Source organism: Malaclemys terrapin, chromosome 10 (assembly GCF_027887155.1).
Source record: "Malaclemys terrapin pileata isolate rMalTer1 chromosome 10, rMalTer1.hap1, whole genome shotgun sequence".
In the NCBI taxonomy this organism is placed as follows: Eukaryota; Metazoa; Chordata; order Testudines; family Emydidae; genus Malaclemys; species Malaclemys terrapin.
In genome coordinates this window covers 51,968,870-51,989,185 of record NC_071514.1, presented here as the reverse complement: position 1 = coordinate 51,989,185, position 20,316 = coordinate 51,968,870, and the positions used below count along the sequence as shown (strand labels likewise).

The window sequence follows — 20,316 nt, the reverse complement described above, 5'->3', positions numbered from 1 at the left end:
TGGAAAGCTGAGGTTATTCAGAGTCATTGGAAAAGTTGACTTACAATCCTGGATCCTGCCAGACACTATGGAAAGGAATAGAGATCATGGGGCAAATGGAAGCAGTCCTTGAAGTATGATGGGAGAAAATGCGACATTGCAAGTGGGAATACGTGCAGGTTGTTGAAGTGAGGTTAGTCGCTGTCCTGAATTGCAGCAGAGCAATCTGCATGACTCCTAGCCAGCACTGCCTGGAGTTAAGCCCCTGACTGGTGGCAGGCTCCTTCAGTGTGAGAGGAAAAGACCACTATAATTCTGATCCAAATGAGGTCATTGGAGATTGCCCAGAAAGGGTCTCCTGTGAAGCTATGCAAGAATCACAGGCACAGCTTGTCATGGATTGGGCCTGTGTCAAATTGTGAACTCCTCTTGTTCTGTGAATGTCATTTGTTTTCTGCCACTCCACTTTGTATTGTAACTTTCAATGTAAATTGGAGCATCTGTTTTGTAGTGAGGTCTTGACACACAAATGTATGAGAAGCTGGTACAGAGCAATCTGGGGTCGTCAACAACAAATGACTCTTTCCTGCTGGAACAATGGGTTTTCTACCGGTTGAGCCATTCACTTTGACTATCTCTACACAGAAAGTGCTGGGAGGTGGGGGGCTGGAGGTTAGAATTTTCCCAGTGGAAGCACATAAGCAAAAGAAGGGACAGAAACTGTTTTGAAAGAGGGGTCTTTTGCTCTTTTAAAAAAAAAAAAAAAAAAAAAAAGAGGCAAACCACCATGACCTGCAGGATAGACTGCTAGCTTTGAGATGCTGACCAAACCCAGAACTGACAGGAGGGAAGAGATCAAAGGGGGGGGGGGGGGATACTGGACTCCCCCCCACCCCCACCCCACCCTAAGATTTGTACTCTTTAGCATGCTTTGTTAAGAGTAAAGTATCTGTGCTTAAAGAATTCCTGTGCAAAGTCTGAGTTCCTTGCTTTCCTGCCACAAGGCCCCTTAAGGAATGAACTCTGAACCAGAGCTCACAGTCAGGTGGACTGTGGGGAAACATGTCTAAGCAGCTATGGACTTGACTGGGAGTGAACGCTGGTCTAGGGATCAAGGGCAGCTGGACTGTGGGGCCATATATGGGGCCTGCATTTGAGGGACTCAGAGCTGGTACCAGTGACCAGTTAGTATCAAGGCCAGTGGGTTTTGAAGCACATGGGATCCCATGGTTGGGTTGACAAACATCAGACTGGAATCTGTCTAGACTGGAGTTCACAACCTGGTGCAGTCCCCCTATGTTCCATTCCCAATCTTGAGCAATCCATGGAAATGCCAGGACATGAATGAAATCATCCATTTTATACAACCTATTCCCCATCTTATTTCTAGGCTCAAAGAACTTGGAATAAAGAGAGTCGGGCTCAGTCTGAAACATTTAAACTTCCTAAAGGTCAAGTTTCTATCTTGACATTCCCATTTTACTATCCTACAGACATTTGCTATGTTTGCATGTAGATGGTCGCTCCCCCCACCCCCCAGTTCTGCTCTCCAGTACAATAAAATAAGTAGGAAGACAAGAGCAGCAGGTATACTGTTTATACTTGTGTGACTGAAGAGGCTATGGTTCTCCAGTCCGATTTAACCTACCACTGGACCTTCCTATGTCTCTGCCTCTTGGAGGAAGGCTGCTTGTGTGTGTGTGTGTGTGTGTGTGTGTGTGTGTGTGGTGTTTTTTGTTTTTTTTAAATCCTCCATCCAGGATCAGATTCATAGCAGATACTTGGATGAAATGATTCACTCTCATAAACCCTAAAATGAAGTAAACAAATAGTATTTATTCTCCTGGCAGGTTCAAATTCCATAGTTTAACAACCATACTAAACCAGTGAAAGCCTTGAGTTCATCCAGGAGTCCCTTTGTATGCTTGGACATTCTTGTACACCCACAAAGATCAAGTCTCTGTAATATGTTATCAGCATATTCTTTTAAAAAGTGCTTTCTTAGGCCTGGTCTACACTACAACTTTAATTCGGATTTATCAGCGTTAATTCGAATTTACCCTGCACCCGTCCACACAACGACGCCATTTAATTTGAAATAAAGGGCTCTTTAAATCAATTTCTGTACTCCACCCCGACGAGCGGAGTAGCGCCAAAATTGATTTTAACATTTCGAATTAGGGATAGTGTGGCCGCAATTCGATGGTATTGCACTCTGGGAGCTATCCCACAGTGCATCCTTGTGACCGCTCTGGACAGCAATCTAAACTCGGATGCACTGGCCAGGTAGACAGGAAAATTTGAATTTCATTTCCTGTTTGCCCAGCGTGGAGAGCACAGGTGACCACAGATAGCTCATCAGCACAGGTAACCCTGCAGGCCCATAATCGAAAAAGAGCACCAGCATGGACCGTACGGGAGGTACTGGATCTGATCGCTATATGGGGAGAGGATTCAGTGCTAGCAGAACTTCGTTCAAAAAGACGAAATGCCAAAACTTTTGAAAAAATCTCCAAGGGCATGATGGAGAGAGGCCACAATAGGGACTCAGATCAGTGCCGCGTGAAAGTCAAGGAGCTCAGACAAGCCTATCAAAAAACAAAGGAGGCAAACGGTCGCTCCGGGTCAGAGCCGCGGACATGCCGCTTCTACGCTGAGCTGCATGCAATTCTAGGGGGGGCTGCCACCACTACCCCACCTGTTACCATGGATTCTGGGTCGGGGATAGTCTCATCAGCTACACCTGAGGATTCTGTGGATGGGGAAGAGGAGGAGGAGGAGGACGAGCTTGCAGAGAGCACAGAGCACTCCGTTCTCCCCAACAGCCAGGATCTTTTTCTCAGCCTGACTGAAGTACCCTCCCAAGCCAGTATCCAAGACCATGACCCCATGGAAGGGACCTCAGGTGAGTTTACCTTTTCAAATATAAAACTTGTTTTAAAAGCAAGCGGTTTTTAATGATTACTTTGCCCTGAGGACTTGGGATGCATTCGCGGCCAGTTCAGCTACTGGAAAAGTCTGTTAACGTGTCTGGGGATGGAGCGGACATCCTCCAGGGACATCTCCATGAAGCTCTCCTGGAGGTACCCCAAAAGCCTTGCCACAAGGTTTCTGGGCAGTGCAGCCTTATTCCATCCTCCATGGTAGGACACTTGACCACGCCATGCTTGCAGCAAGTAATCTGGTATCATTGCCTGACAAAGCCTGGCAGCGTATGATCCCGGTGTTTGCTGGCATTCAAGCAACATCCGTTCTTTATCTTGCTGTGTAATCCTCAGGAGAGTGATATCACTCATGGTAACCTGGTTGAAATACGGGAACTTAATTCAGGGGACAGAGGTGGCCGTTCCTACTGGGCTGTTTGCCTGTGGCTGAAAATAAATCCTTCCCTGCAGTTAGCCAAGCGCAGATGGGAAATTGGCCCTGAGCTTTTCGCGTTTGGCTAACAGCGATCTTCCCTGTTACCAGCCACGCGGTGGGGGGAGGGGTACCGTGATCATCCCAGAGAATTCATGGCGGGAGAGGGGTGGCGGGGGGGGGGGGCGGTTAGTTTGGTTCCTGCAGGGATCTTCCCTGATACCAGCCATGCGGTGGGGGGAGGGATAAAGCGATCATCCAGAGAATTGGATGGGGGGTGGGGTGGTTAGTTAGTTTTCTGCTGCTGCTGAATGTTAACAGAAAAACCGCAGCACTCTATGGGCTTTGCTTGGTATGTGGGAAAGGAGGGCGCAGAAGCCGAAAGACAATGGCTTACCATGGCCGCATGCAAGCCGAATTCTGTTGCCCGGACCTATGATCTCTAGCAGCAAAGCCACAGGCACTCAGTATTAAGAGGCAAAATGCGACTTTGCACAGAAATCACGTGCTATGTAATGTGAATAGTGTTGGTCACCGTGAAAGAGTATAAGCATTGTTCTGCAAAATGTATCTTTTTAAAAAATTCTCTTTTTTCCCCCTCCCTACAGCAGCTGCAAATTCTTCAAGCCTCCCTCCTCCATCCCGAAGGCTATCACAGATAAGGCGTCGGAAAAAGAAGACGCGAGACGAGATGTTTGCAGAAATTATGGAATCCACCCGCAGTGACAGAGCTCATCTGAATGAGTGGAAGGACACGGTTTCAAAGTATAGGAAAGAAGCCAGTGAACGTGAGGAGAGGAGGGACTAACGTGAGGAGAGGAGGGACGCTCGAGATGAGAGGTGGCGGCAGGAAGATCAGAGGAGGCAGGATGCAACGCTGGGGCTGCTGCGTGAGCAAACAGACATGCTCTGGCGTCTGATGGAGCTTCAGGAACGCCTGCAGGAAAACCGAGTGCCGCTACAGCCCTTGTACCCCCCCTCCCTCCTCCCCATGCTCCATATCCTCCTCACCCAGACGTGTAAGAAAGCGGGGGGGGGGGGGGGGAAGCTCCGTACACCTTCCCATTCCACCCCAGTGGACAGCCCAAGCAAAAGGCTGTCATTTTTTTAACCTTTTTTTAGTGGCCTTTTCCTTCCCACCGATCCTCCTCCCAAACCCCACCCGGGTTCCCTCCCTCTTTTTATAATCTATTAATAAAGAATAAATGATTTTTAAATGATAGTGACTTTATTTGGTTTGAAAGCAAGCTGGGGGAAGGGGAAGGGTGGGTTCCTTACAGAGAATGAATCAATAAAGGGGGCGGGTTTTCATGAAGGAGAAACAAACAGATATTTCACACTTTAGCCTGGCCAGTCATGAAACTGGTTTTCAAAGCTTCTCTGATGCACAGCGCTTCCTGGTGTGCTCTTCTAATTGCCCTGGTGTCTGGCTGTGCGTAATCAGCAGCCAGGCGATTTGCCTCAGCCTCCCACCCCGCCATAAAGGTCTCCCCCTTACTTTCACAGAGATTGTGGAGCACACAGCAAGCAGAAATAACAATGGGGAGATTGGTTTGGCTGAGGTCTGAGCGAGTCAATAATGAACGCCAGTGACCTTTTAAACAGCCAAATGCATATTCTACCACCATTCTGCACTTGCTCAGCCTGTAGTTGAACAGCTCCTGACTCCTGTCCAGGCTGCCTGTGTATGGCTTCATGAGCCATGGCATTAAGGAGTAGGCTGGGTCCCCAAGAATAAGTATTGGCATTTTAACATCCCCAATGTTTATTTTCTGGTCCGGAAAGTACGTCCCTTGCTGCAGCCCTTTAAACAGAGTAGTGTTCCTGAAGACGCGAGCGTCATGAACCCTTCCCGGCCAGCCCACGTTGATGTTGGTGAAACGTCTCTTTTGATCCACAAGTGCTTGCAGCACCATTGAAAAGTACCCCTTGCGGTTTATGTACTGGGTACCCTTGTGCTCCGGTGCCAAGATAGGGATATGGGTTCCATCTATCGCCCCACCACAGTTAGGGAATCCCATTGCAGCAAAGCCATCCACTATGGCCTGCACATTTCCCAGAGTCACTACCTTTCGTAGCAGCACCTGAGTGATTGCTTTGGCTACTTGCATCACAGCAGCCCCCACAGTAGATTTGCCCACTCCAAATTGATTCCCGACTGACCGGTAGCTGTCTGGCGTTGAAAGCTTCCACAGGGCCATCGCCACGCGCTTCTCAATTGTGAGGGCTGCTCTCATCTTGGTATTCTGGCGTTTCAGGGCAGGGGACAGCAAGTCACAAAGTTCCATGAAAGTGCCCTTATGCATGCGAAAGTTCCGCAGCCACTGGGAATCATCCCACACCCGCAACACTATGCGGTCCCACCAGTCTGTGCTTGTTTCCCTTGCCCAGAATCGGCGTTCCATGGATAGAACCTGCCCCATTAACAACATGATCTCCAAAGCACCGGGGCCCGTGGTTTCACAGAATTCTGTGTCTGTGTCCATGTCCGTGTCCTCATCATGCTTGTTGCTGAGCTGCCGCTGCCGCTGCCTCCTCGCCTCGTTTTTCTGGTCCTGGCTCAGCATAAACTCCACGAGAACGCGCGAGGTGTTTACAATGTTCATGACTGCTGTCTTGAGCTGAGCGGGCTCCATGCTTGCTGTGGTATGGAGTCTGCAGTGTTCACCCAGGAAAAAAGGCGCGAAATGGTTGTCTGACGTCCATTGCTTTCATGCAGGGAGGGAGGGAGGAGGTGAGGCTGTACCCAGAACCACCTGTGACAATGTTTTTTGTCCCATCAGGCACTGGGATCTCAACCCAGAATTCCAATGGGCGCGGGAGACTGCGGGAACTATGGGATAGCTACCCACAGTGTAACGCTCCAGAAATCGATGCTAGCCCCGGTACTTGGATGCACACCGCCAAATTAATGTGCTTAGTGTGGCCGCATACGTTCGACTTTATACAATCTGTTTCCCAAATTCGAACTATATAAATTCGGATTAATCCCGTAGTGTAGACATACCCTTAGGCAATAACCCTTTATTCCAGACCTACAAGGTCACAGGACATGACCTTGGAATCTCGCTCTTCCTTACAGCACATGACTCCATAAACCAGCTTTGTGCATAATTTATTTAATGTCAGCAGATTTAGTTAGAGTTAAACTTTACATCAAAGTGATGTGGACAGGTCAGATCAGTGGAAGCTGCAGGTAATGAGGGGTGCTTTGTTCCTAATATGTACACTTATGTCTATGGGGAGAGGAAATAAACAGCACAGAGAAAATGTGAAGGCTTACCCAAACAGCTGCACCTATTCCGTTTAAAGTGAATTTATTTTCGGCTTGTCTCCTTTTGACTATCCTAATATCTTTCGTATATTCAAGGCACTATAACAGTGCGGAAATGAGATCCGGAGGAGCTGTGAGTAATGAAAGAATCTGTCAAGTGACAGTCCACACTGTAAGAGCACTTCAGAGCCCTCTGGTAGACTGCTTTAAAGGTAGAGTCGAAATATGGGAATGCTGCATTTACCTGCCCCTCTTTCTGCATTTTTTAAATTTTCATCCCATGGAAGAGGATTGCACTTTTTCGTCCTCTGAAGTGCCAGTGAGAGCATCAGAGTGAAACTGACTTAATCCCTCATTTGTCTGGCGTTTCCAACTTTAATTTCCAAGGTATTTTTAGAGCACAGCCAGTATCTCCTCGGGGCTTGGGCAGGCTGCAAGAAAAGTTTCCTTATTAGATCAAGAAGCAAGGGCTAACCAACCTCATTCAATCATATGGCTTAGCATAGAAGGCAAACACTCCAATGATCCAGCGTCTCAATACTCCTTCCCAAAGCTGTGCTTGAGAGAGTTCCACTAATTGCTGGAGAGAGAAGAGCTAACATTGCTCTGTCCACTTCACCCCTTCTTGCTCAGAGAAGGGTTCTTGAGGCAACGGGCAGGCTAACATGGTATCAAAATGCATCTGGGGTGCTGCACAAAAGATGCTCATTGAATACCAGCCAGAGGGATGGGTGATTTGTAGCTATGGCTCAGGTCACGATTGACAGCTCTTTCTACTAGAATGAGACGATTAGCCCAACTTTTTTGTGGATGGAGCTGAGTTGCTCAGGTTGAGGTATATTTCTCAAAGACAGTTCTATACTCTTGGGATCAGATAGACTGCCCTAGACTATGGATTTGCTCCAGATCATTGTACAGGCCCTGAGATTCCATCTTCTGTTGTGGTGGCATATGTAACTTTTGTATCCAGATGTCCTATGGAAAAGTTAAAGGTCAACTTATTGCCGCTGTTCTGTAAGTATAGACATTGGCACTTAATGTCCTGGGGAAAAATTAGCTTGGTGGCCATTTTCATTTTGAGCAGCCTTTTTAGTTCATCTACCATTAGTCATGTCTCTTTCTTTTTTTTTTTTTTTTTTTCCTTTTCCCCTCTTTGGAATCTGAACCCGGTCCTGAAGGCAGCTCTGAACCTATCATTTGTTTCTTTAAAGTTTGTCACCTGAAAGGTGGTATGCCACATGAGTATTGTTAACCTAAAGGGTCAGGAATCTGGCAGTCTTGTCTTAAGACTTCTGTTTCTTTTCGTTAGTGTGTTACTGCACACATTTACCTTTCCTCCGACACTTTAGACTTGAACCAGGAAGTCCTGGCCCCTACTTGCGTGCTAAGCTACCTAATAATGAAAGAGCATCTCTGGAATTGTGTTGGTAGCAAGATGACTTAAATTATACCTGAGAGAATTTTACAGTCCAGTGGATCAAGAATGTCTAGGTATTTGGGAGGTTCTTAATATTCTTCAGGGATTGGATCACTGTACTTGGGTTGTGGTGGCTTGAGCAGAAAGTGTGGAGAAGGTTTCAAAAAGAGGAATTTATAATGGGCAGATTGGTTAAGTACCAAGTTAACCAGGCTTGATAGGTTAAAGTGCTGTAACTCAGGGTTGCATCTACAAAAGCAAAGGTGCTCTAACCAGTAGTTTAACTCTTCCTACTTTTTTGTAATACGAAATTGATAGCTTGGTCCTATCATTTTAGACTGGTGGATTTGACAGTGCAGATGCTTTTCTTCTCTAGTTAACCTTTTTTTGAGTTATTGGAAGCCTTTTCTGGAGAAAGAGAGATGGAGAATGGGATACAGAAGGTTGGCCTCAAAGTGGTTGTGAGCAGGTTTTATTTGTGCTACTCCCTGGCAGTTTCAGAAGACGAGCTGCAAATAGAGCTCACTGTATCATTTTTGTCCAAATGAAATTCTCTAACTAGTGTATACATGTGACTGACTCTCTCTAGCTTAGTGATGAGTGCACTCTCCTGGGACATGGGAGATCTAACTTCAAATCCGTGCTCTGGCTGATCCAGAATGACCTCAAAGCTCAGGATTTGTCCACTTGTGGACATTTTGATAAACTCTGTTTGTTTTTTGTGAAAATATTAAAGTTTTGTTATTGTTTCAAAACCGAATGGAAACACGTTCTAGAAATTCTTAGGCCAGAAGGGACCATTCAGATCATTATCTGACCTCCTGTATAACACAGGCCACAGTACTCCCCCAAAATAATTCCTAGGGCATATATTTTTACGAAAACCTAGTCTTGATTTAAAAATTGTCAATGATGGAGAATCTACCATGACCCTTGGTAAATTGTTCCAAGGGTTAATTACCCTTATTGTTAAAAATTTATGCCTTATTTCCAATCTGAATTTGTCTAGCACCAACTTCCAGACATTGGATTGTGTTATACCTGTTACGGGTTGGGTCACAGAAACCCCCTGGGAGCTGCCACCTGATGTGCCAAGACTACTTCTACCCCTACTTTCCCTGCCAGCTCAGGACTTCAGCACCCTGGCTTGCTGAGCCAGACACTCCCGTCTGCTCCAACGAAGACCCAGGGTCTGAATTACTTGCCCCAAAGCTGCAGGTTTACCTGAAAACCGCTCACAGAAGTGTGCTTGCCTTTAACACTCAGATGCCCAACTCCCAATGGGGTCTAAACCGAAATAAATCTGTTTTACCCTGCATAAAGCTTATGCAGGGTAAACTCATAAATTGTTCGCCCTCTATAACACTGATAGAGAGAGATGCACAGTTGTTTGCTCCCCCAGGTATTAATACATACTCTGAGTTAATTAATAAGTAAAAAATGATTTTATTAAATACAGAAAGTAGGATTTAAATGGTTCCAAGTAGTAACAGTCAGAACAAAGTAAGTCACCAAGCAAAATAAAATGCGTGAATCTATGTCTAATCAAACTGAATACAGATAAGATCCTCACCAGTTCCAGAATGCTCCCTTTTACAGACTAATCTCCTTTTAGCCTGGGTCCAGCAATCACTCACATCCCTTTGTTCCAGTTTCTTCCAAGTATCCTGGGGGGTGAAGAGGCTCCCTCTTTAGCCATCTGAAGACAAAATGGAGGGGTCTACCACGGGTTTAAATAGACTTTCTTTTGTGGGTGGAGACCCCCTTCCTCACTCCTATGCAAAGTCCAGCTCCAAGATGGATTTCTGGAGTCACCTGGGCAAGTCACATGTCCATGCATGACTCAGTCTTTACAGGCAGAAGCCATTGTTCACATGGTATCTTGTATGTCTCCAGGAAGACTTCTTATGTGGATTGGAGCATTCCAAGATGCAGTTGTTCCCCAAGTGCTTCCTGATCGGGTACTTAACCTTGCGAATTCCTTCCTAAAGAAGCTGACCAAATGCCTCACAAAGCTTACTTAGAAATCAAGTATACAGCCAATATTCTTAACCTCAAGTACAAAATGATATATGTGTGCAAATAGGATGAACAGATCTAGTAGACCATAACCTTTACGGAGATATGTTACATGGCACAGGCAGCACAAAACATATTCCGGTTATGTCATATTCCTATAAAGCCTATGGGAGGTACCGTCACAATACCTTTCTGTGCAAGCTTGGAGATCTCATTATTAAATATTTGTTCCCCATATAGGTACTTGTAGACTGTAATCAAGTCATCTCTTAACCTTCTCTTTGTTAAGATAAATAGATTGAGGCATATTTTCTAATTGTTTAATCGTTCTCATGGCTCCTCTCTGAACCTTCTCCAATTTATCAACCTCTTTCTTGAATTGTGGGCACCAGAACTGGACACCGGATTCTAGCAGTGGTCATACCAGTGCCAGATATAGGGGTAAAATAACCTCTCTACTGCTACCCAACATTCCTCCTGTTTATGCATCCAAAGGTTGTATTAGCTTTTTTGGCCACAGTGTCTCACTCAGAGTTCATGTTCAGCTAATAATCCACCATGATCCCCAACTTATTTCAGAGTCACCGTTTCCGAGGATAGAGTCCCCCATCCTGTAGTATGGCCTACATTCTTTGTCCTAGACTTATACATTTACATTTAGTCATATTAAAACACACAATTTGCTTCTGCCCAGTTTACTAAGCAATCCAGATAACTCTAAGTCAGTGACCTGTGTTTTCATTTTTTATTTCCCCCAATTTTTGTGTCATCTGCAAATTATATCAATGATGATTTTATGTTTTCTTCCAGGTCGTTGATAAAAATGTTAAATAGCATAGGGCCAATAACTGATCCCTGCAGGACCTCACTGGAAACGCACCTATTCTATGATGATTCGCCATCAGTTAGCCATATTTTAATCCATGTAATGTGTGACATATTAATTTTATATCATTCTAATTTTCTAAACAAAATGTTTTGCAGCACCAAGTCAAATATTACATCAGCAACATTACCTTTATCAAACAAACTCATAATCTCAGAAAAAAATAGTTTTACAGGAATGGTTTTTCATAAGCCCATGTTGATATGCATTAATTACATTACCCGCCTTTAATTCTTCAGCTGCTCCATTATCTTGCTCAGGTTCGATGTCCGGCTGAAAGGCCTATAATTACCCGGGTCATCCAGTTTACCCTCTTTAAAAATTGGTGTAACATAAGCTTTCTTCCAGTCTTCAGGAACTTTCCCAGTGCTCTAAGACTTATTAGCATTAATGGTCCAGTGAGCTCCTCAGCCAGCTCTTTTAAAACTTATGGATGCAAGTTGTCTGCAAAACAATGAGGTGACTTCATCTGATTTTTCTGCAAATACAGAACATAAATAATGAGCACTTTTGCCTTTTATGCATTATTTTTGATAATTCTATGACTTCATCTAGTAGTGGACCAATATCATTGTCAGGATTCTCTTATTTTTTAAATATATTAGAAACAAAAAAACAAAACAAAAAATACCCACCTCTTCTTATTGTCCTTAACTCCACTGACCATAGATTTTTTTTGCCTTGTCCCTTTGCTTCCCTTATCAATTTACTACCGTTCCTTTCTTCAGATTTGTATTCATTATGATCAACTTCCCCCTTTTTTTATTTTTTTTATTATTTTAAATAAATTTGTATTTTTATAGCTGCCTTTGCTTTCCCTCTAAACCAAGTTAGCTTTCTAACTAATATGCCTGTAGCAAGGTACCTCCTTCACTTTGCCAGACTCAGTGCTTCTCCCTTTGGTGGTGGCGGGGCCTGGAGTAAATCAGCCCCATTCCGGACGGTGTTTGTTTTCTCACTTGGGGTTTATTTCTCAATATTTTACAGGAAGGCCTCGGAGCAGGCCCAAGGGGTGCTCCTCTGCCAAACAAAAGAAACAAATTTGCGACACAAAACAAGGGGAATACCTTTTCCTATCCACTCTCTGGGGTGTGTGTGGCCTTGTTATTGGCCCCAGCGTGTGCCAGTCCTTCCCCTAAACAGGCAATCAGTTAGGTAGCTTCCCCTGTAGGGAGGAGAGCAGCCTCCCATGCTGGAGGACCTTTCTCCCTGATGCCACTAGCCCTGCAGCAGCTTGTCTCTCTCCCTCCTCTCTCACCAGAGGAGAGGTTTTTAAAGGTCTCAGGCAGCCCCTAATTGGACTTGGGTGTCCATAGTTGATTTAAGGTGTAACCCCTTTTCAGCTTATAGGGAAAAGGGCCTTTATCATTCTAAGGCTAATATACCTGCCTTCCCCCACCGTCTTACAGCTGTCCAGCCTAACTTTGTCACAGGCCCTTTTCCTCATTAGTGGGATTGTGGCTTTTGTGGCATCTACTAAGGTATTCTTAAATGATTCCAAATTATCACTCTCACTTTTCTGATTAAATTCTTCCTCCCAGCTGATTTGGCTCATAATTGTTTTGAGCTTTGAAGAATTGGCTCTATTAAAGCACCAAGTATATATATTACTGGTCTGGATTTCATTTTGTTTGCACATTATAAATGTGATCCAGTCAAGATCACTTGTACCAAGGCTACCATTAATTCTTAGTTCTGTGATCAGTTCCTCTTGATCTCTTAGGACACGGTCTAATATAGAATTCCCCTGTTAAAAAATGGTCATTTATCGTGTTTAGAAATGATGTATTAGTACTGGCAGCATGAGACCTCCAGCATATGTCACTAAAATTGAAGTCCCCCGAGATCACACAGCTTTTTCCCCTAACATGTTGTAAATCAGTGTGTAAGAAAGCAGTGATCCTGTTCCCTACTGTGATTTGGTGGTGTAGTAAATACCAACTAGTACCCCATCGTGAGCTTTCTCTGTTGATCCGTAAGCATTCATGATCACTTTCTTCTGAGTAATCAATGACTGGGAAATAGGTAGTTCTGTTTTTAGACATAGTGCCATCCCCTCTTCCCTTTTGCCCACTTGATCCTTTCTAAGTAGGTTCTAATAATTGGTTTTAACATTCCAGTCATACGAATCATCCTGCCAGGTTTCAGTAATACCAACTAGCTCACAAATGAGAAATTCCAGTTTGTCACCCAGGCTCATAGCAGTCGTGTATAGGTAATTAAAGAATTCCTTCTCCAGGTCTTTTTGGTTCTTTGATTTTTCTTCTCAACATTTTAATTTTGTGCTGAGTGCTCATATCTTCCTTCTTTTTACCCTCCCCTTTTGCTGTTAGTTTAATCCCCTCCTGACTACTCTAGCTAGCCTGTCCCGGAGATTGGTCCCTCTTCTAGTGAGGTGGAGGACATCTAAACCATACAGTCCCTTCTCCCCATAAAAGGTGGATCAATATTCCACAAAACCAAACCTCTCCACCCAGCAGTTCACTTCTAGAATCTTCTGCTTTGTCCTCTTTTGCTCATGGGACAGGAAGGATCTTGGAGAAGATTGCTTGGACATTCTTCTTCAGCACGCTTCTAAGTTCTCAGAATCATCTGTTATTTGGGAGCTATCGTGCTACGCCGTGTCATTAGTGCGATATAAACCATCACCAATCGATCCTTGCCCTTGACTTCAGAAGCCTATCCAGTTTTAGAGTGACCTCTCGTGTCTTGGCTCTGGGAAGGCAGCACACAGTCCTGTTGTCTGCCTCTACCTTGCAGAATGTTCTTTAGATTTTTCTAGTATTGAATATCCAGCAAGGATCATCTGTCGTTTTTGGACAGTTGGAGGAGAATTTGTGGGTAAGCTTGATTTCTCCCTCCTCCTCCCCCCCCCCCCTCACTGGTTGGGCTGAGTTGCCATCCACATGTGTTTTCTGTACATGTCTGTTTCCTTGGTCTGCTGAATCTTATCTCAAAACCTCGAAAGTTGACACACACAATTGAATTGTCATTGTCAGTTTTGGACACATTTATCTCCCTCCCCCCTACCCCCCGCCACTTTGTGGTCCATTCCAGGAGTATCCAGTCCATGTCTCCAGCCAACACTGTCTTTCCCTCTTTATTGTGTGTCCAGCTATATGCTGTGGTTTTGTGGGTTGGTTCCCATCACCTGCTGGATTCAGTCTAGGCGTATCTTTCTCCGTGTGAAAACAAGTATAGAATTTTCTCTAACTCAAACTGTTCTCCCTACTGATAAAGGACTACATGGGTTGATAGCTTGATAGCTGTTTGTTTTGTTGGTTCTTCCCTTGCATCTGCCTGCTTCCTGTAGGCTCAGTGTTCTGTTTGAGCCTAAGACATGTGATTGGCCTGCCTCCACTGCATATATTTTGCATTCAGAATAGCATAAAACTTAACAAGTTGTCTGTGTAGGTGTCTAAAACATCCCACCAAAATGCATCCCCTTTTCTTTCTTGATTTCCTCCCCTGCCCTAAATAAATAATAGATATAAATATTTTTTCCTGAGATTACTGGTAGGAGCACCAAAATTTCCCCCTCCTAACTTTATCTCCGATACCTCCCTGTAGTACCTTGGTACTTGTATATCTTTTGGATAACTGAAGAGACCAGAGAATGAATTTTTCCACATGAGGGAGGAATAATTCCAATACTAAACCCTTTTCACTGATCCAAGATAGTATTTGTGTACTGCAGCATGGATGCAATTTGTGTACCTGGAAGTTTAAGCTTGTTAGTTGGCCTGCTTTGAATGTTCAAGTGTATTATTCAAATCTCAGCATCGATTTCCCCCGCCCCCAAGACAGGGTTTCTCAATAATTCAGTTTGTATGTGTAAAGAGTAAAATAAGGATATATTTTCCTTGTCCTAATTTCTTTACAAGTTTGGGGCATAATCAAGTAGCAATTTTGCATTAATGACAAGGAAAAAATATACTCTTTAATATGTCATCCAAAACACTTCAGATGTGACCAGCTGTTAGAGTAAGAGAAAAGAATAGCTTTGAAGAGTTTTTTTTAAAAAAAAAAAAAAAAAGAAGAAAGTCTTTCTCTCTCCTTCTCCCCCCCCCTCCCCCCCCCAAAACGCTGTTTAACAGCAATGATAGCAGGCCATTCTGAAATCACACCGAACTCTGAACTTCGTGTACCATACCTCCTGTTGTCTGTTGAAATTTGGGACTTGGGTGAAGGTAATGTAGTTCCAGAAATCATTACTGAAGCAGGTTATTGGTTGACAAGTAATTAAACCTCAAGCATTGTGCATTTTAAAAGGAGGATGCTTTTAACAGACATTCACTAGAAGACCTCTCGAGATCCCTTGCAGTCCTATGATTCTGTGTGATGATTCATAATGCTTATACGTAGTTAAAGATGGTCAAAAGGCCTTGCTGAAGTCGAAGATTGATTTTTTTTAAAATAAATCCTGATCTTTTCAGCAAACAAAACATCAATTCAGTATGAGAAGCTTTTTTTTCTTTCTGTTGGTGTTAATATGGATGGCTGATACCTACATAAGTAGCTTTATAAGATCTTGTTTAGATTTTTATGTCCAAGATGTGATTTCCTCCCCTTCCCCACCCCCATGTCTACTTATAAACTGTAGCTCTCGCTTATTATTTCTCTATTTGATGCAAAAATACACACTACTGCAATGCTATGGATTCATAGTTAAGCTCACACACATCAGGAAATGCAGTTAAGATTGACTGCTCACATAAGAATGGCCATACTGGGTCAGACCAAAGGTCCATCTAACCCAGTATCCTGTCTTTCGACAGTGGCCAATGCCAGGTGCCCCAGAGGGAATGACTAGAACAGGTTTCAGGGTAGCAGCCGTGTTAATCTGTATCCACAAAGAGAACAGGAGTACTTGTGGCACCTTAGAGACTAATAAATTTATTAGAGCAGCTTATGCATCCGAAGAAGTGGGATGTAGCCCACGAAAGCTTATGCTCTAATAAATTTGTTAGTCTCTAAGGTGCCACAAGTATTCCTGTTCTCTTTGTGAATAGAACAGATAATCATCAAGTGATCCATCCCCTGTTGCCCATTCCCAGCTTCTGGCAAACAAAGGCTAGGGACACCATCCTTGCCCATCCTTGCTAATAACTATTGATGTACCTATCCTCCATGAACTTATCTAGTTCTTTTTTGAACTCTGTTAGTCTTGGCCTTCACAACATCCTCTGGCAAGGAGTTCTACAGGTTCTCACCATAAATCTGCCTTTTTGAGAAATAGAAATAGCAATATATTGCATAGTATTTCTTTCGTGCAACTTCTTAAATATGTGTGTAACATGTAGTAGTAATGTGTACTAACTTAGAACAAGAGAGAGGAAACCAATGGCCTGTGCAAGTATACATTTGTGCATGGTGTCTGTCTGTGTCTCTCTCTCATTAGGTGCCTGAGGAGATCTGAATGTGTGCATAGTAGAGATTCAGCAAGGGCATGCAGAGAATCTGTCTGTTTAGGATCTAAATGTAGCTTGTGTGTGGATGTGTAGGATTTGGGGTCTCTTGACAGTAATAAAATATGCCATGATGACGGTCTGTTTCCACAAGGCTGAATGGTGTGTCTGCAATCCTTCATTGCTGACGCGGAGTATGTGTACATAAACTTTGGCTTCTGTTCTCTAAGCTGTAGGGATGCCCCTGTTCTAATGTTTGAGTCTTGACTGAGAGTGTGAGTGGCATCAGGGAGCCAGCTCCAGCTCCCTGATTTTCAGTTACCTGGCTCTAGCTCAATTTAAAGTCATCTTGTGCCTTCTCTCTTTCCCTCCCTCCCCTCCTCCCCCCGCAGTATTAACTTAACATGGAAGGATCCTCAGCAATCTGATGTCAGTGGAAAACTGGGTGTTGTGGGAGGCTTATTTTTCACACCTACGAGATGATGGAACTGCCTCTACCGACTTCATGCCTGTGGAGATTCCCCTAAAACAAAGGGAATTCTGTAGCTGCCATTCTGGCTGTCTTAGGTTCACTTTGTGCAGCATGAGCAGCACAAGGTGAACCGTGTGAGTATTGGTGTGATATGGCAGTGGATTGGTGGTGTGCATTTCCAAGGAGCAGGTCTATCTGTGCCTGTGTGCAGAGGGAGATTATCTGCTGAGTGTGCCACTATGGGGTTGGGCACTGGTGGGTTAATCAACTTGATAGTGTTGCCAGTAACCATGCAGTTAAACCCTTGTGAAGACTTTGTGTTGAATGTTAATTATAATTTTATATTGCATAGTGCCCACAGGCCTCAATCTAGATGGCAGCCCTGTTGTGCTATGCCAAGCCAGCCATAGTTGCAGTTCCTTATAGCTCACGGTGGAACAGTTACTTACTTGAGATTATGTGCACCGATATACATTCTCATATGTATATTTTATTTTAAAATACCTTTTTCAGTCTGACAGGAAATTTGACTCTGATTAAAATCGAAGTCTGAAATGTGAGTTCAGCAGTTTACCTGTGTACCAACAAATAACAAATACTTTTTTTTGAAAAACAGGAAAAGTGGTGTGGTGTGGTTTTAACTTTCCACCTCCACTTACTTAAAACAAAACCAAACAATTCCCCAAGCCCGCAAGATGACAGAACTGGTTTTTACTTCATTTCCATGCTTGGTGAAACGCTTCAGTTGATGTAAATCAGCATTCGTTCCATTGATTTCAGTGGATCTCTGCCAATATACACTAGCTGAGGATCTGGCCCTGGGTTGTCTTAAACCCAAGATGAATTTTTGGAGAGGGATGCTTCAGCCCTAAAGAACTGTCCGGAGTTATGTTGGAAACAGGATTTTAGACTGTAAAGTGAGTTGCTGCGATGAAAACTCCATTTGCCAGTTTGTTTCGTTTTCTCTAAACAAGATAAGCTTGAAATGAAGAAAATGGGCATTAATTTATTCTTAAATTAGTGTACATTTTTCAGTCTCGCATATGGGGATTTGATCCTTAAATCTGCACAAGTTGTGTCAAAATGCAATATCTTAACTTTTTGTTTCTTTCAATATTGTACATCTTTTTCTTTCTTTCTTGGGTAAGGTAAATCTTCCTGTAATTATGTTCTCTGAGCAATTTGCTGGCTAGCATGCTCTTAGTTCTTTTAAAAGCAAAAGTGTTCCAACACAGAAAATTCATAAGAGTAACCAAACCTATACATCACACTGTTTTTAGTTTCACAAGTTATTACTCGGAGGAGACCTACACCTTAAAATGTTTGTGGTTTATTGCTTGTCACTTCCTGTGCATTCATAGTATGTTAGCAATTGTTTTTGGTAGGTGGAGTCTTTCTGAAGCAATGATGTATTTTTTCCCTCTTGGAAATGTTAGAAATCATGCATGAGAATGTCAGGGAACCATGGAAAGTTTGATTACATGTCACTAAAGTGCATGTGTGGGTGGCTTTTTGATATATAACTACAGACCGGTGTACAATGATGAGACATTCATGACACATTGACAACTCAAAGGGACACTGCTAAGCTTGGTAAACACCAAACTCCTGCTTTTCCTGTTCTTGCTTGTTCTCAGATTCTTTTTAGGTGCAAGGTTTTTCTCAAAATAAATGCTGTGTCTCATCACCTTTTTTGCCAAGTACAAGCAAAAATAGAGAAATAATCCAAGCTCCAGCAACATGCAACTCCGAGCAACTTGAATCAGAAATTAGTTTGTGTTCATAACGGATTTGGCCGGGGGGAAGAGTCAATAAGGAAACTACCTCCGAGCTTTACCTATAAATGGTAAAGTTGGAGAGGGAAAGGAGAATGTGAATTGGGAAAGTTCTGTGACAGTCTTTTTAGTACAGCAGTATGAAACAAATTCTATAATTCCATTTGTGCCTTTATTCAGTGTCTGGGCTTTGGTTTTTGTTTTAGAACTAGAGTATATGGCTTTAAGATAGATAAAGATGCCTCAATGTCACTTGAAAGGGTAACTTTCTAAAATAGCAGCCTAGGAAAAAGTGGTTAATTGTTTCCACATCCTAAGAATGAACTATTCTGTAATTGTTTGTCTGAAACAAAGGCTCAGTAGCAGCCATTGAGGGAATTAGATGCACCTGTTTTTTTGAAGTCTTTGTTTGGACTGCTGAGGAATGACTTTAGTTTTGCCCTCTAATTGTAACTATTCTATTTGAAATGCCAAAATAATCATTGCCAGTTTGCCAGAAATGTCTTATTACTCCTTGTCTCCTATTCACTAGTAGCCTCCTAATCCTTGCAAGCTGCTGATGTGATCGTTTTTTTTCTACTCCCTGCCCCCTTTAAACATTGCCTAATCACGAAAGGTTTTCCAATTATGTCTAAATACATAGCACAGATTAGTTCATTATTGTTGAATCCTCTTAATTGGGACCCCCTGGTGGACATCCCATTGTCTGAATTAAGCACCTGTCCCAATTAAGAGAAGCTTTCTTTTTTTAAAGTGCTGATTGAAAATATTTAAGTTGAAACAAAAATATTGTACTGACTCATATTCACTGTATTTCCTCTTTGTATCTCCTAGTCAGTCAGCTTCAGTATTAAGACTGGCACTTAGAATTTCACTCCCATTTAATGGTTCATTAAATACCAGTTAACCCCTTGGCATTGTCTGCTTGCGTCCCCATTAAATGGATTTTTTGTTAATACTGTCTCAATTAAGGAGCACTCCTTGCCATTTTCTATCATTAGGCTGAATCTGCTGTCTTTGTAATCAGATGGTGTTTTGATGGATTGTCTCAGTCTTCCCAAATAAGTGAAGTATACTGTGCTTGAAATGCTTTGCCATGAAATTTATAATGCTGGTTTTGTAATTCCAGGTGAAGGACCTAACAAAATATCTAGACCCCAGTGGACTTGGAGTAATCAGCTTTGAAGACTTCTATAGGGGAATCAGTGCTATCAGAAATGGAGGTTAGTTTATTTGCTATTACAATATGAACAAAGGAAAGAGATGAAATTTAGAACTTCAAGGAGTTAACCCTCTAGACCAATTGCTTGGTAAAAACAGTTCCTGGGTTTCCTGATCCCTTTAGAAAGCTTATAAACCTTATTTAAAGTATTAATGTTGTGACACGAGGTCCATTATTTTCTGTATTGTATGAAGAACAAGGCAGACTGGTTTTAGACGCACTTAAAAAAAACTCTGTGCTACTACATTGCATTTCACAACTAATCAGTAGGGCTGTCAAGTGATTTTAAAAAAATTAATCACGATTAATCGCACTGTTTAAATGCAAATGGAATATCATTTACTGAAATATTTTTGGATGTTTTCCACTTTTTCAAATATATTGATTTCAGTTACAACACAGAATACAAAGTTTACAGTGCCCACTTTATATTTATTTTTATTATAAATATTTGCACTGTAAAAAAACAAAGAAATAGTATTTTTCAATTCACTTAATGCAAGTAGT

The 20,316-nt window shown here is 42.8% G+C and overlaps 2 protein-coding genes across 2 annotated transcripts in view; both read left to right on the top strand.

Annotated features, from left to right (window-relative positions):
• RAB11FIP3 (RAB11 family interacting protein 3) overlaps positions 1–20,316 on the top strand; it is a 182,777-nt gene that overhangs the window by 39,371 nt on the left and 123,090 nt on the right. The window contains exon 2 of the mRNA XM_054041483.1: positions 19,717–19,810. Within this exon, the coding sequence (XP_053897458.1) occupies positions 19,717–19,810 (94 nt within the window). The remainder of the gene's footprint in view (positions 1–19,716; positions 19,811–20,316) is intronic.
• Positions 1,760–4,487, top strand: LOC128844100 (uncharacterized). The gene is made up of 2 exons (XM_054041486.1): positions 1,760–2,884; positions 3,945–4,487. Exons 1-2 carry the CDS (start codon positions 2,500–2,502, stop codon positions 4,142–4,144), a joined length of 585 nt encoding a protein of 194 aa, XP_053897461.1. The 5' UTR covers positions 1,760–2,499; the 3' UTR covers positions 4,145–4,487.

Bases quoted from the DNA above. Each gene is read 5' to 3' on its own strand.
- LOC128844100 (XM_054041486.1), top strand. From the start codon at position 2,500: ATGATGGAGAGAGGCCACAATAGGGACTCAGATCAGTGCCGCGTGAAA. The intron at 2,885-3,944 runs GTGAGTTTACCT...CCCTCCCTACAG, and splicing joins CCCCATGGAAGGGACCTCAG to CAGCTGCAAATTCTTCAAGC.